We start from the raw sequence: 16,196 nt of genomic DNA on the forward strand, positions 1-16,196 counted from the left end.
TTGGTATTTTATGCCGTAGTCAAGAATATTACACTTACATGACAGCGGCCAGCATTGTGGTGGGAGGAAAAGCAGCAGAGCCCTGGAAAACCCACGCCCCTCTGTAGGATGCTGCCAGCCCTTCCCATGTACGGCAAGAGTACAAACCAGCATGAGCTGGACTTTAACTCACAGCGACCACACTGGTGAGAGGCTACTGAGTCCTTGAACCATGCTGGCATGCTAACCCCTCGGCCACATCTCATTATACATGTAGGCCCTACTACACGTATTAATTAAACGTGTGTAACGCTGTAATGATGTGAATTTTCTTTTGGGGGCTCTCATGAACAAAATTGATAAATAAATAAAACTTTTAATATTTGGCTACATTAAAACCTCAGTATAAAAAATTTCATATTAATAATTATTTTGTTTCGTTTATTGTTGATGTCATGTTTCAATGATTAGCAAGCGTGGTTAAACTTGAAGGCTACTACAGAACTATCAATGCAATATCAATGCAACACCTGGTTATATCTGCCTCGGTCACCCAGTCAGAGTGTAATATTGCTATCGTAGATTATTTCCTATATGTAGCAGACAATATGTCCGTAAAAATATTTTTAAAAATCCACAATCAGCATATCAACACATGTGCTTGGCGCAGTTATTTGCTGTGTCAATTATATAAAAACGCCATATATATCCGCTTCTCTGTTGCTAATGTACTTGTATAAGTCCACCCACCAACTGCAAGCACAGCAATAAATTTCTATGTCCGGACATACGGGCACCGTGGGCATGCGCAGTGGCGCCGCGCCGGGACTCTGTCGTTTTGCGTTGTGCCACTCCGCCATCTCTTCTGCCCAGAGAACGTGAGTGAAAAAATTAGGAGAATGGATAATTCCTCATTCGATGAGGCTTCCCAATCGCAATCGGTAAGCAGTTTTTCTTAGGGGTCATTTCTACACCGCCAGTCGTCATTATTATGATCGTCTTATGGGGTCTTTATATGGGAAAAATGTCTTCGAACAAAGCCGCTGAAATTGGCAAAGTCAAAATGGCTGAAAAATTTTACAAGTCCACAAGGATGAAACGCAGCTGTTCGTTAACTGCTCGTGGGCCTAGAGAGGAGAATTTTCACCAGTGGTTGCGATCTCCTTGTTCGTGACTCTCTTGTCTTTATTTTCGTGGGTACTTAACATTTTCCATTGTTTGTAGGCAAACGGAGGCGATCACCCTGAACAAACGTCCACGGTGTCAGGTGAGTGCTTATTCGCTGGACTTAGACGTTTTATCACCACTTTGTGTAACGAACTTGTCTGTTATCTCTGTTATTCCCACTTATATAATTCTCTCAAAAATCCCATTTGGTTACCAGGTGTGGGCGCTTTGTCTGTTCTGAGATTTTGATCGCAACATTATTTTTAGTGTATTTTACGCCTAAAACCGGGAAGTTTGGAATAGCGAAAATTCTCTCACAGTGGTTTGTAAAGCCACCATGTGTTTAGGTTGCTGAGACACTGAATGCACCTAACCCAGACCTGGTTGTGCAGCCTGGCTATGTTTGACTGAATTTGGTTCTCTCACTTCTTGTGGAGGCAAGCGGATTTCGTTCGTGTGGTTTTAGATCGCTCGTATTCACCATAACCACTCTAGTTGCTCTGCTATTAAAATAACACAACGTGTGACCCGGAGACGAACTCTTCTTTTCAACTCATTACCATTCTGTAGCCTCGTTTTCGACTCAGATACGACTCGTAAACAGAGCAGGGTTTAAGATAAAATCCTTGTCATTAACTTGACCTATTATCCGAGATATTAACTGGCTAATTATATATTACAAGAATAGTGGAATTTTTTTCACAAATTCGGATATTGTAAACTAGTCTTTTAATTGTCACTTGAGTATCAAACCAGTGGAAGTTAATGTACATGTAACTCTGCCCTTGAATTTAAACGTTAATCTCTTGATTTAAATAAATATATATTGTAGTGTTATATTACGGTATGTCAGCTGGTAAAAAAAATGTGTAACATAAGTGATTGATGTTGAAACTCTGGATTTTTATCACAGTTACACAAGCATATATATTTAACATAATGTAGATGTTTGGTTTTGCTTTGCCGATAATTAATCTTATTTTCTTACAGGTTTATACATTAATTTTCATTTGGCCCATCTAGTTGCATCAGTTTTGGATCCATAAATTTTCTTGTCATTATTTGTCTTTTTGTAAAAAAAAAATAATGGGTAATCAGTACAAATTTGTGATGCCAAATTTAGGGGGAAAAAAAAACAATACATGTTATTAAGATAGACGGTGACCGAAAGGGTATATAGACTGGATTTGAGAGGGGTCAGGCCAGTTATATATATATATGTGACTGAAGTCTCAAACACACAAGTTATTGTGGATATCTGTCAAAGTAACAGATTCAAAAAACATTGAAATATACTCTTTTTGACTCTGTTGTGTTGATAAATGTCCATGCAGTAGTCTCTATGTTAGTCACTAATGTGTAGCTGATCAAATCCTGTCTTTATACAGGTCTTTAGGCCGACACATTACTAAAGATACATATGGTTGTGACATGTATTGAGTAGAGGTAGTATTTTAGCACGTTTTGTAAGATAATGCAGGAGGAAAACATGATCATTCAGTGGAAATCTGATCTGCTTTTCCATCCAAGTTGACTGTAGCCCAGAGAGATCGTTCGAGTTATCTGTCTAATCACCCTCCCAGTCCACCCCTTAAGCTTACACAATCATTCAGCTTAGAGGTTCACCATTCAGACCTATATCAATATTAGTTTTGCTGGCCTGGTATGTAAGATCACACTATAAACATGTGGACACCAAATCTGTGGTCCTGTATTCCTTTCTCCCCAACCATATTAACAAAACATTCTAAAATGTAATGTTACATGTACTAGAAAATTGAAGGATAAAAAATTTACAAAGGTAAAATATAAATTAAAAGTTTAAAATAGAAAAAAAAGGGGATTTTCACTTTGAAATAGTGTTTGCCCTTCAAATGTTGCATTTCTTTTTTCTTTTTCTTCTATTTATTTGGGCAGTTAAATCTCCCCTCCATGTAGAAAAAATGGAAAACCTTACAGTATCATTGTATTTTTATAATATATTAAACCCAGAGGTGCACTGTTTGGTCATGAACTCATTTTGAGCAGTTCAAAATAAAATTAAGACATCACATTTTGTTGAGGTCATCATGCATGAAAATGTCAGCTCGAATTCTGAAACCTGAAATTGCATTTAAATTGAGTCCAACTGAAGAAATCTTCCTAAGGGATATATAACTGTACATAAAATCTTTAAACTTGCTACTCTGGCTGGCTTTTGCATTGTTTTACATGTTTTACTGAAATTACAGCAGTTGGAACACTATTACTGATGTCAGCATGTTTCATGGCATACACAAGACAATACTTTTTTGATAATAATATCGTAGAAAACTTACAGCATCATGACATTAGACTTAACTGACTAAGGCAGACGTGAACTTATTCTCTTGAATGTGTTTTCCGCTGTGTAAGTTATCAACCCGCATGATGTGAGGATGCTAAGCACCGCTTTGATAGGTAAATAAATAATTTTGAGCCTCAATCAAGTATGCATTTGTAGGCAAACTCAATATATACAGGAGTTAAGCAGTTACATATAAATGTCTGTTAATGAGTAAGTGGTACTACTAACTGCTGAAATAAAACATATGATGTTTTGCATGTTTGACTTTTTACACTAGTCTGCCTCACGGACATATTGAGACCATGCATCCGTCTTTGACATCTGCCCCTCACCCCCACTTAAATCTTAACATCTGTATCTTTGAGATACATAGTCGTGTACTGTAGCATTAGAAATGTACTGATGGTAATTGTGTTCTGTGTTTGAAGTATTCTCAGTTGGATCATATTCTTTTTTCAGCTGCCAGTTTAAAGGCCAAGCTTCATGCACATGACATTGTGAACAATGCTTCTAGCAAACACAGCAATGGTCGTGAACAGAACGGTTTGTCACCAGTGAGTAATCATGTGGAGAAATCCAAATCTGACAACCACAAGCATGAGAAGAGCCGGTCTAAGGATAGTAGCCATCACAGTTCCTCATCCAGACACAGGGAACATGGCAGCTCATCTTCCTCCTCACACAAAGATCCCAATCGTCATCAGTCTTCATCCTCTAGCAAACATTCTTCCTCGTCCTCTTCAAAGCATCGGGATGGCTCGTCATCATCCAGCTCAAAACACAAGGACCATACATCCAGCTCCAGCTCCAGACACAAGGATGGGAGTGGCTCCAGCAGTTCCAGCAAACACAAGGACGGGAGCAGCTCGGGAGGACATGGGACTGGGGATAAATCACGTGACAGCCATTCCAAGGAGAAGAGCAGCAGCAGCTCCTCCAGTAGTGACAAGCACCGCAGCAAACACAAATCTAGCAGCGGTCACAGCAGTAGTAGCTCACACAAGTCTGATAGACACAAAGACGGATCCAAGGAGCACAAGAGTCACAAGGAACATTCCAGCAAACACAAGGATAGCTCTGCCGAGGGATCCTCCAAGTCCAAGGAGTCCAGCTCCTCTAAACATCGTGAGATGACCTCCCCCAAACACCAAGGGATGAGCAGTCCATCCAGCAAATATCAGGCAGGGGACAATATCAACAGTAGCAGTCCAGAGAAGAGCAGTCCAAGGAAAACGGAGATTAAAAAGGAACCTGTAGAAGTCCCAAACAACAGCCAGGTGGTGTCTCTGAAGAGGGAAGTGGAGAGTGATGATGATGTACCACTGGTAAGACTCCGATGGCTATTTAACAAGTAGTGAAAGCCGGTAGGTCAGAAATTGAAATTTAAGAAAAACTTGTAAATTATATAATTGTAGACGCCATTCTATTTGAAATCAAAGATAAATGTTACTGCCTTTCATTGTTCATATATGTGATACTGAGGACTTGTTTGATTAAATAATGACAGAGGTTTTTAAAGAGAGAAAGACATTTACAAATCTAAAGCAATCTTTTAATGAAAATTTTCATTAAATGAAATATAAAGTGGCAGCTTAATTCTATTGCTGTCAAGTTCTTCCTGTGACTGGATGTATATTATAGAAGTCCCAAGCTTACCCTGAAGCTATTCACATTTCAGTCTGATCGCCAAGCTGTGATTAAGACTGAAGCAAAGAAAAGGCCATTAAAGGAGGAATCTTCTGATGATGAGCCCTTGTCAGCAAGGTAAATGTGCAGCTTTTCCATCAGAGAATAATCTGTACAAATAATGTTGTTTCTTCTGTTCATTTCCAATGTGAGGGAAGTATGACGTACCCAGACTACCAGTTTTGCACTCCTAGTATTATACATGTGTTAGTTTAACATTTTTTTAAGCTGTTTGTTTTCTTTTTTAGGATGGAGAAAGTGAAAAAAGTGAAAACAGAAGTTAAAGAGGAAAAAATTAAGAAAAGGAAAGCCTCAGAACTTGAGGATGAAAAACCAAAGGTAAATCTCCAGTGAGAAGTTATAGTACAAGCTTCAGGAATGTCAGAAGGCTGTGATTTTCAGAAAGCAGTTTTTAATTCTGAAATATTTCATCCAGATGTAAATATTTTCTTTCAGATGTATGACTTTCTTATATAATTTTAAATGACTACTTAATAGGTGTTTGTCCAAATTTGAGGAAATCTTGGCCTGAGGTCTAATAAGGAATAATATAAATTTTAATAGTTCATGTCTTGTTATTGATGTGGCCTAAGCCACCAGGTTTTGGAGACTTCTGCTGGTCAAGTCCTGCTTCACAGGGATTCACAGCTTTTATTTTTGTATTAAAAATATAACCAGGTACCAGCGTCTGCTCCGTCCAGGGCTTGGTGAATAAAAATACGCAAGTTTATCTGACTGTAGGCAGCCATCCATTCACAAATATAAGTACCTGCTGGCATTCAGATGACTTGGCGCGTCTTGAATTATTAAGAAAGTACTGTATTAAACTCTGATGTATTCTTAATAAAATGACTGTGTAGCTACGTTAAAGATTGTCTCTATTTGTATGGGAATGGTTTTGTATTGTGTGAATTTGTGTGATTTGTACAGAAAAAGAAGAAGAAGTTAGACACCTCTGGAGTTAAAGAAGAAAAGAAAGGGAAGAAAGTTAAGAAGGAAGAAAACAAGCCCGATGTTTGGAGGTGGTATGTGTTGTGTTGAAGAATCTCTGTTGTCGTATTCAGTTTTCCATTAACATGTCATTGGGAATAAGCTTGTATCTATACGTACTGTGCTAGCATCCAGATGCATGGTGGTCCTGTACAGGACCTCAAGAGCCAATTATTCAAAAGTGCATTAGCAGTTAATGTTTTGTCTCCATGTGCCATTGGTTTTGCATTAGACCAAGACTGATATTAAGATTTAAGCCGGTCTTAAATTTTAATACACTTTTGAACAACTGGTCCCCGTTTTATTACTGACCTGCCCTAGGGAATTGTGTGAAAAATCTGCAGTAAGCATTATCATATTTTCTGTACTTCTGTGTCATCTGTTGTGTGATAACAGGTGGGAAGAAGAAAAGAAAGATGGCGAGACGAAATGGAACTTCCTAGAACACAAAGGACCAGTGTTTGCTGAACTCTATATCCCTCTCCCAGAGGATGTCAAGTTTTATTATGATGGTAAGAACAAAGTGGTATATTATTAACTAAGTACCAAATATGTACAGTTTGCTTTTCATAGACAGTTACATTGATACATGTTTTTTGTTAAGGAGGTTCATTTTAAAAGCCATAGTATATTTCAGTATATCCCATCCAAAAAATCCTGTTATATTCAACTTTTAAAAGAGATTTGTAAGCTAATATTTGTTTTATTAGATTATTTGATACATCGTTCTGCGATATCATTATGCCGGAGATATTATATCCGTCTGTATGATATTTGATAATGAGATTTACCTGATCATTTTGTAGGCAAAGTGATGAAACTGACTCCAGAAACGGAGGAAGTGGGAAATTTCTACGCGAGAATGTTGGACCATGACTACACTACCAAAGACATTTTTAAGAAGAATTTTTTCAAAGATTGGAGAAAGGTAACGAACTATAAGGGTGTGCTTTCGCCATATTTTCGAATTAGTTGGCATCATTTTTGGTGACAGTCTTACTGTCTTACTGTTCATGTTTGAATATAGCATGAAAAAAACAGCTTTTTTTTTATATTTACCTCATTTAAGTCGAGGTAAAAAGCAAGTTAAAAATTCAATATATAATGTCATATTATATAAGAACGAATCATTTTTTGACACATAAGACAGATGAGAGTATATTATTACAAGTAATTGCTGCGGATTGACTGTAGTGACTTTTACGTGCTTCATGTGTGAATCCCTGCACTTGTCACCCAGATTAGGGTCTGATGTTGATTTTGTTTTTACCAGGTCATGACTCCGGCAGAGAAGGAAATCATCACAGACCTGTCCAAGTGTAACTTCAAAGAGTATTTTGATTACTACAAAGCACAAGTGGAGGAGAGGAAAAATAGAACCAAGGAGGAGAAATTGGTATGCAGAAATTCTTTGTACAGAATTATGGAACAGAGTAATGGGTGTGTAAAGAACAATGGCGTTTTACTTCACTTTTTACCATCTTTTATTGTAAATGACATTGGCAAGCTTGTAATGTATCTCCGGGAAGAAAAATAAAAAACCATGAGAGGGTGACAGTTTTTTTTTTTGTGAAAGGGTGGAAATCTATTAAGAAAGTTGTTTGCAGCTTGTCCGATATAGATGACTTCAAATTTTTCATTTTTCCGCGCATATCTTTTCAGGAACTGAAAAAGAAGAATGAGGCTATAACAAATGAGTATGGTTTCTGTATCATTGACGGACACAAGCAGAAGATTGGTAATTTTAAGATTGAGCCTCCAGGACTTTTCAGGGGCCGTGGAGATCACCCTAAGCAGGGTAAACTAAAGCGCAGAGTCCAGCCAGAGGATGTTATCATCAACTGTAGCAAGTGAGTGGCTGCTTACAGTGATGCAGACAACAGGGCTTGACACGTTATAAACTTAAAGCAAAAAACTCTTAACAGTAAATGAGCTTTGTGTTGCAGCCTGTGAAAAGTGCTCTTCTAACTAATGAGTTTAACCAATATTTTGATAGTTAAGACTGTCTACACGTGCAATAGCTATGTTTACTGCATTTATTCAGTTTTGGAAGCATTTGTCTTAGTATCAGTTATCTTTTGTGTTTGAAATATGCCATCCTGTGGAAATCACAATGCAATGATATTTTTCTAAAAACTGTTTTGGTATGTGCACAGCAACTAATTTTTGTTTTTGTTTATAGTTTATTTCTGCCAGTAGTAATTCACTAGACATTTTAAAATTTTACTCTTGTCAATTTGCTTATGTGGATAATTAAGTGATGAAATTTTTTTTATCAACTTTTTTTTCTTTAGAAATTCCAACATCCCAGTTCCTCCAGAGGGTCATAAGTGGAAGGAAGTTCGCCATGACAACAAGGTAAATATCTGGTATTTTTGGCTATTTTTTACAAACTTTCATCAGTCATCAACTCATTTTATTCAGATGCCCATTTTATGGTCAAGGTAATTGAAACAGTTGCCTAACATTCTCAGAAGTCACTTGTTACAGTCAGTGATAAAAGAGTTCAAACCTCAAAACTTTCCTATTGCGTGTTTATATATTCTCTGATGTTGTTCATCAGCTTGTAGTATTTTTTGGCAGTTTTTTTATTAGCTTTCAAACCTCTACGTTGATCACAAGCCCATGGTTGGTTGTTTTTTCTCAGGTCACCTGGCTTGCAAGTTGGACAGAAAATGTCCAGAACCAAACTAAGTATGTAATGTTAAATGCCGCATCAAGATTAAAGGTAAGTGGAATATAAAACCGGTTTACTGGACGTATTGAAACAGCGTTAATGTTAGTCTCATTCCTGTTTGGCTAGCTAGATGCAGGTTCCAATGTTTGATAACAAAATTTGGTCTTTCTTAGTGCAGTCAAGCGTATTATACTGTGAATAATAGATTCCAGACCTTGGCATTAAAATTGAAAATCTCCTAGATGTTGATGTGTGTGGATGCTGCACTTTACTTTTTTTTTTACCATTGATGTTGAGATGTGGGTTAAATGCTGCGGTTTACTGGTGTTTTTTTTTTTTAGCGACAATTGATGTTGAAATGTGGGTTAGATGCTGGAGTTTACTGTTGTTTGTGACCATAACTGTTGAGATGTGCGTTAGATGCTGTAGTTTATGCTTTTGTTCTACCAGGGTGAGAAGGACTGGCAGAAGTATGAGACCGCACGTAAACTGCACAAGTGTGTAGATCGCATCCGCGCACAGTACCAAGAGGATTGGAAATCTAAGGAGATGAGGATACGACAGAGGGCTGTCGCACTCTACTTCATTGATAAGGTGAGTTTCTCACTAACATCCATTCATCTAGGCTCCAGTGCAGTCATTCAAATGCCATGGTCAAAATTCAATATTGAAAAGGCAGATATACTCCATAGTAGTTATGGGTCTTTAACTTACTCTCTGGAAAGAACTGCTATGTCTTAATCCCATGTGAGTGGGAAGGTCTGGTAGCAACCCAGTGGCAGGGGCCTCCATTGCTCAGTTGGTTAGCGCGCTAGCTCAGCATAATGACCCAGGAGCCTCCCACAAATGCGGTTGCTATGAGTTCAAGTCCAGGTCATGCTGGCTTCCTCTCCGGCTGGACATGGGAAGGCCTCTCCGGAACCTTAGATGGTCGTGGGTTTCCCCCAGGCCCTGCCCAGTTTCCTCCCAGCATAATGCTGGCCCCCGTCGTGAAAGTGAAATGTTTTTGAGTAAAACACCATTCAGATAAATAAATAAATTAATCCCAGTTGAGCGATGCCTCCGTGGCCATGTGGCGCAGTGACTCCAGAACCTTTCACCAATGCAATCGCTGTGAGTTCAAGTCCAGCTCATGCAGACTTCCTACTTGGATGGCCTGGCAGCAACATGCAGCTGGTTGTGGGTTTCTCCTGTGCTCTGCCCAGTTTTCTCCCACCTCCTGCTTTTGTGAAATATTCTTGAGTACGATATAAAACACTGATCAAATGAATTTATGTGTTTATGAATTGCAAGATAACTTTCATTCTTGAACTACCTGACAGGTTACATTGGTTTCCTCTCCAAACATTTGATTGTGTTAATAGAACATGTTAGAGTAGAACAGTCAAAACGCTGTCAGTAGGAAACCTTGTAAAAGCAAGCAAGACAAACTGCTATATATTGCTGTCATCACTTGTGCTTGTAGCTGGCTCTGAGAGCAGGTAATGAGAAGGATGAGGACACGGCAGACACTGTTGGCTGCTGCTCCCTGCGAGTCGAACATCTCCAGCTGTTTGACAAGAAAGGAGACAAAGAGTGCGTGGTGGAGTTTGACTTCCTGGGTAAAGATTCCATCCGGTACACTAACAGCGTCTCCGTGGAGAAGAAAGTTTACAAGAATCTACAGCTTTTCATGCAGAATAAACAGCCGGAGGATGACATCTTTGATAGACTTAATGTAAGCACACCCAGGAGGCCTTTATATTCACCCAAAATAAATCTGCCCAAATTTTAAGCTCAACTTAAAAAAACATATTATATCCGAGAAATCAGCAATTAAATAATTCAGAAATGCGCCGTACTGATTGTAATTTGAAAGCATTTCATTGTCTCTTTTTTATTTTGACAGCATAATTCACACCTTGTATGAAAGGTTGGGAATGATAAAGCACATGTGATTTCACATGTAGAGAATGATAGTTGGGCAAGGTACTAGTTGCCGAAACTGATGGAATACTACGACACTGTGGGAGCACAGTGCAACCACAACACATAAGCATGCAAGCGTTAACAATGAGTCTCCATGGATGTCGTAGCACAAACGGGAAATCACACACGTGCAGCTCAACATATGTAACTATGTAACTAAAGAAAAATATGCCCTCTCTCCACTTTCTCAGATGTCGTGGGAATTCAAGGGCTTCGCACAAGTGTCTTCCTCTCTGAAGTATGATTTTACTGTCATTATCGGCAGCGAAGCAAATAAAAACAAAAGCAGTAATGCTGAGGATGACTTATTGATAGATTCAGTCTAAGCACACCCAATCTCTGTGGGTTACAACTGTTACACTGTGGACTCAAATACAATCGCCCGAGGGCCTTTCACACTTTCTAACTGGCAAAGTATTTGTCAAGATGCTAGGATTTTGAACATGAAACATGAGCATATCAACCTAAACATAAGGGCCTGATTCTCACACACCAGCGTCCAACATTTCTGTTATTAATTAAATGTAACCTGAACCATCCCTGCTGTAAGAACACATTGCCAAGGCTGTCTAAATATTTTTCACTTTTATTGCTTGTTTTCATGTCATTTTCTCTATTTACAGACGGCCATTTTGAACAAGCACTTACATGATTTATTGGAAGGTTTGACAGCCAAAGTGTTCCGTACTTATAACGCCTCCAAAACCCTGCAAGACCAACTTAACCTTCTCACAAATGGTGAGTGATCAGAAACCATTAATACAGTCTAAACCCTTGTTAATTTACCACAGTACATTTCTACTCATCAGCTAAACTTTCTTCCCCCAGTTCATTATCCTGACTGGCGTTTCTATAAGTGAACTGGCATTATATCTACATCATTGAGCTATGGTTTTTGGCCTACGTATGTTTTCAGCACATACAAGCGAGGAGAAGTGGTTAGTTGAATCAGGATGAAGTCTTATCTAGTAACGCTGTCCAGCTAATCCACTACAAGTCAGTATAAGGAGAGACTCAGCTGTGCCTGATTATTGAAAGATTAGATTAAGCTGTGGACAGTGAATGAAGTGTTCATGGGTGTTGCTTTTCCAGTAGATCTGATTTAGTGAGCTTAGATTAAGCAGTGGAAAGTATATAAAGAGATAGCTTGTGTAGATGTCTAATGAATCTGACTTCAGTGAGATTACATGAAAGCTGTGGATAGTGTATGAAGTGTTAATTGATATTGATGTCTCGTAAATCTGACTTTAGTGAGATTATATTGAGCAGTGGAGAGTATATAAAGTGTTACCTTGTGTTGATGTCTAGTAAATCTGACTTCAGTGAGATTACATTAAAACTGTGGATAGTGTATGAAGTATTCATTGGTGATGAATGTCTAGTAGATCTGGCCCCAGAATCAGGAAGCAGTCTTAGAATTAAGTCAAAATTTCAAATCACTTGTTAAAATTGTTATTTCTTACATGACAAGGGCAAAATTGTGCTTGACAGCATAAATTCAGGGTAAGTTGTAATTTTGTATAGTAAATTTCAGCTAAAATTATGGAAAGGAAGATATTAAATTTAATGATTGAAATGTAGACTTAAATCTAAGATTGCTTCGTGATCCTGTGACCTGACTTCAGTGAGATTAGATAAAGCAGTGGATAGTGTATGAAGTGTTAACTGGTGCATTTGTCCAGTAGATCTGACTTCAGTGAGATTACATTATGCAGTGGATGATGTATGAATTGTGTTGACATCTAGTAGATTTGACTTCAGTGAGATTATGTTAAGCTATGGATGACAATGGTTAATATATGAAGATCACATTATTTATTGGTGTTGATATTTTGCAGAGAGTGACCCTGTTCCTGCCAAGTTGTTGTCATATAACCGAGCAAACAGAGCGGTGGCTGTGCTGTGTAACCATCAGAGGGCAGTGCCAAAGAACTTCTCTAAACAGATGGAAAACCTCCAGAATAAGGTCAGCTCTAGTGAGCATTTGTCCAGGTTATACAGAGACGAAAAAAAAACAACATTGAGCCCTAAACAATGTGTTTTCAAGGATAGTCCAAATTAAACATTCATGGAAATTAAACTTAACCTATTGTCTTGTCTTGATGAAGATAACTACTTCCTAGTATTGCATGCATGAAATTGTATAAATACACAAGAAACAAAAGTATTGTGGAGGTGTGACGAATTACAGTAAATACCTTTTTCAATATCTGTTGTAAAAGGAAAGCTTTTATTTTCACATTTTCCGATTTTCTTGTTTCAGATTAAGGAGAAACAAAAGCAAATCAAGGAAGCAAAAGCTGCTGTGAAAGAAGCTAAAAGTGATGTCAAAAACCTCAGAACTGAAAAGGCTAAATCGTAGGTTATTTTAAAGTTACATGCCATTCAAGCGTCTGAATCAAGTGGGTTGATCTTCTTGTCCTGGAACTCCAGTCCTGATTGAGTAAAAGACTCTCCAAGTCCAAATCTTTTAAAATGACCGGTGCCTGCTTTGACTGTGTTTTGAATTTATTGATAAAAATATTTTATTGCTCTGCATTTCCAGGTAATAAAGAAAGTAATGATAAAGGAAGACAAGTCAAGACTGCATGTCTGACTTAAAATGTCACTGTGGTACCTGATGGTCAGTTTTATATTTGATATAATTTTACAGGCTGTACGAGAAGCGGAAGAAGGCTGTGGATCGCCTTCAGGATCAGCTGACCAAACTGGAAGTGCAGGCTACAGATAAGGTCAGTTCTGTTGTCAGCAGGGGGAGACCTAGGTCAGATCCCTACTAGACTTTGTTTACTGAGGTTAGTCCAGTTGCCAGTAGGGGAAACCTAGGTTTAGATCCCCAATAGACTTTGTGCCTACTAAGGTCAGTTCTGTTGTCAGCTGGGAGAGGCATACATGTAGGTTAGGTTCTCAGTAGATTTCGAGCTTACTAAGGTGGAGATCTAGGTTTAGATCCCTGTAGACTTACTCATTGGTCATCAGTTATAAGTGTGTATTTCTTTGTTTCAAAACTCATGTTTGTACGTTGTTTGTCCGTTCAAATTTGATTAGAGAACAGCAGTATGCAGTGCTAGGAACGGTGGTGTGCTTTTATCGATAGAAACCTACGAGCCGAAAGTCAGTGTGCTATCAAGCAATACAAATGATAACAAAAGTCTATTTTGCCTTAAAATGACCGTTTCCCTGATCATCTTTAAACAAGTCAGTGTGCAGGGAGTTCTAAGTCTACTGTGAAATAAAGTTATTCCACAGTTGTCACTACAACCACTTTCTAATGCCATGTATTAAAATCCTGTCAGTGCCAATAACTAAGGTGCCTGTTATCAATCTTTGTAAAGTTGAACCTGATTGGGCCATGAATCATGCATATTTATGAAGGAAAGTTCAGCTCTTTAAAGAGTTAATACGGCTCAGTAAATCAAGCTAGATGATGTTGGATATCGCTTGCTTGATTAAATGAAGATGATTGTCATTGAGTGGGGCTTTATGTCCGGTGTCTGAAGCATTTCACTGAACTGGCACTGAAATGTTTCAGGAATGAGAACATTTTGAGAATGAGACAGCACCAATGCAGACAGGATTTTGATAGGTCCAAAGTAGTATTGAAAACTGCACTGATCCAAACAAAAGGTACAGGAAAGAAAGTAGAGGCCTTTTGTGTATTGACTCAAACATTTCACTTATCAGTGGTGAGAACTACAATCACCTTTCATAATGTTGTTCAGGATATTTTAAGAGATTCCAGATACTTGGTATCTTTTAGAAATTATTTCAGTAGTTATTATATTTTTCTCTTTCAGGATGAGAACAAAGAAATTGCACTGGGCACTTCCAAGCTGAACTATTTGGATCCTCGAATCTCAGTGGCTTGGTGAGTTGTATCCCTTGCTCAACATACCTCTTTCAATAAAACACCGGGCTGAGAAACCTTTACACAAGTTTTTCATTTCCAGAACTCCTTACAGATGAAACACAAAAAGGTTAAAGTATATGGCATATATGAGACCTCTATTGTCTTATCACTGAGTTCACATTGGTCTTGTACTTAATTTACAGGTGCAAGAAATTTGAAGTGCCCATTGAGAAGATATACAACAAAACCCAGAGGGAAAAATTCCAGTGGGCAATCGACATGGCGGGTGCAGAATTCGTCTTTTAACTGAAGCAAATCTTAGAATTTCAATATCATTGACTTTTAGGAGAGATTGGGAAGCAATATATTCCAGGTTGAATGAAAGGCGATATACATGTCCACAACTTTTGACGTTTTAACCCTTTTTTGTTTTTTTGCTTTTTTTTTTTTTTTTTTTTTTTGCAGTTTTAACATTAACCATACAAAAGGTTTGAAAGAGTTGAAAATTAGGGAAAGTTGTGCTTGTTGATTTGGGTATCAAGAAGTACTAGAAATTTGTATTATTTAAGAAACCCAAATTTTTTAAAAAGTATTTTGAACTTGTTTGTTTTGGGATTGTCTTTCAGGGTCAAGTAAAGTCTAATGTTGTATCCCTAGGGGCACACAGTGTATAAATTCAGCAATGTTACGGTACCATGAAAAACCAATGCGTAATATCCAAATCTTATACATCACATCACATGAGAAGCATTTGTCTGGATATGTAAATGGTTTGGGTTAATTTAAGGCAAGGACCGTGACTGCTGACTGACGATTACCTGAACAGGAGGAACAGCAATTAATGTGCCCCTTGGATACAATATGGAGGTTGTGAAATCAGTATTTGTCGTGGTGAAGATGAAATGTATTTCATCCAAGGCATGATATGAGCTCTGAGCATTTTTGTCTTTGTTATTTGCAAATTCAAGGCATGCCTAAAGGGAAGACTTGAGTAATCAGTCTTGTGATATATGGCATTCAGATATTCCGTACGTTTTTTGCTAGTTTCTAAGTATAGCTATCAAAACTTGTTTTTGTAAACAACAGCTAACAGCTCTGATGGGTTCAAATTTGTTCAACACTTTTCGCCATACTATGGCAAAAGTGAAGAAGTGAATTCACTCTTTGTAAAGTATATCCAGTTCTTGTTTCCCTTTTTTTTGTATTAACAGACCTCCTAACCTCAGCCCAATTTGTGTGTGAATAGCCTTAGTTGTTCGTCTGGTCCACACAAGGGTTTGCATGTTATGCTGAAAGCCTGCCATTCCTTACCCAGGCTGATATACGTGTCCTAGAGGGCTGGGGCACAATCATGTGATCTGTCTTACTTGTGTTACTTCATTTCACAAATGAACTTGTTAATTATGACCCATTATTGATGACTGTTAAGGGTTACACTTTAATTGTATTGTATATTATTATTCAAGTGGTATATTAATGTCTGTATTACTATGTTTTTTTCCTTTCTTTTTTCTTCTCATTTATACCAATAGTGGCATTATATAGCCTAGTTA

At 38.0% G+C, this 16,196-nt stretch overlaps 1 protein-coding gene across 1 annotated transcript; it reads left to right on the top strand.

Annotated features, from left to right (window-relative positions):
- The first annotated feature begins 815 nt into the window (after window positions 1–815).
- On the top strand, window positions 816–15,049 carry LOC135474908 (DNA topoisomerase I, mitochondrial-like). The gene is made up of 20 exons (XM_064754584.1): window positions 816–920; window positions 1,204–1,246; window positions 3,932–4,797; window positions 5,151–5,236; window positions 5,407–5,497; window positions 6,089–6,183; window positions 6,545–6,660; window positions 6,955–7,076; window positions 7,422–7,544; window positions 7,811–7,998; window positions 8,443–8,506; window positions 8,796–8,876; window positions 9,276–9,419; window positions 10,291–10,542; window positions 11,417–11,531; window positions 12,632–12,759; window positions 13,057–13,151; window positions 13,447–13,525; window positions 14,591–14,661; window positions 14,847–15,049. The coding sequence occupies exons 1-20, from the start codon at window positions 879–881 to the stop codon at window positions 14,947–14,949; spliced, it is 2,904 nt and encodes a 967-aa protein (XP_064610654.1). The 5' UTR covers window positions 816–878; the 3' UTR covers window positions 14,950–15,049.
- Window positions 15,050–16,196: the final 1,147 nt, after the last annotated feature.

This window comes from Liolophura sinensis, chromosome 9, assembly GCF_032854445.1.
Source record: "Liolophura sinensis isolate JHLJ2023 chromosome 9, CUHK_Ljap_v2, whole genome shotgun sequence".
Classification (NCBI taxonomy): Eukaryota; Metazoa; Mollusca; class Polyplacophora; order Chitonida; family Chitonidae; genus Liolophura; species Liolophura sinensis.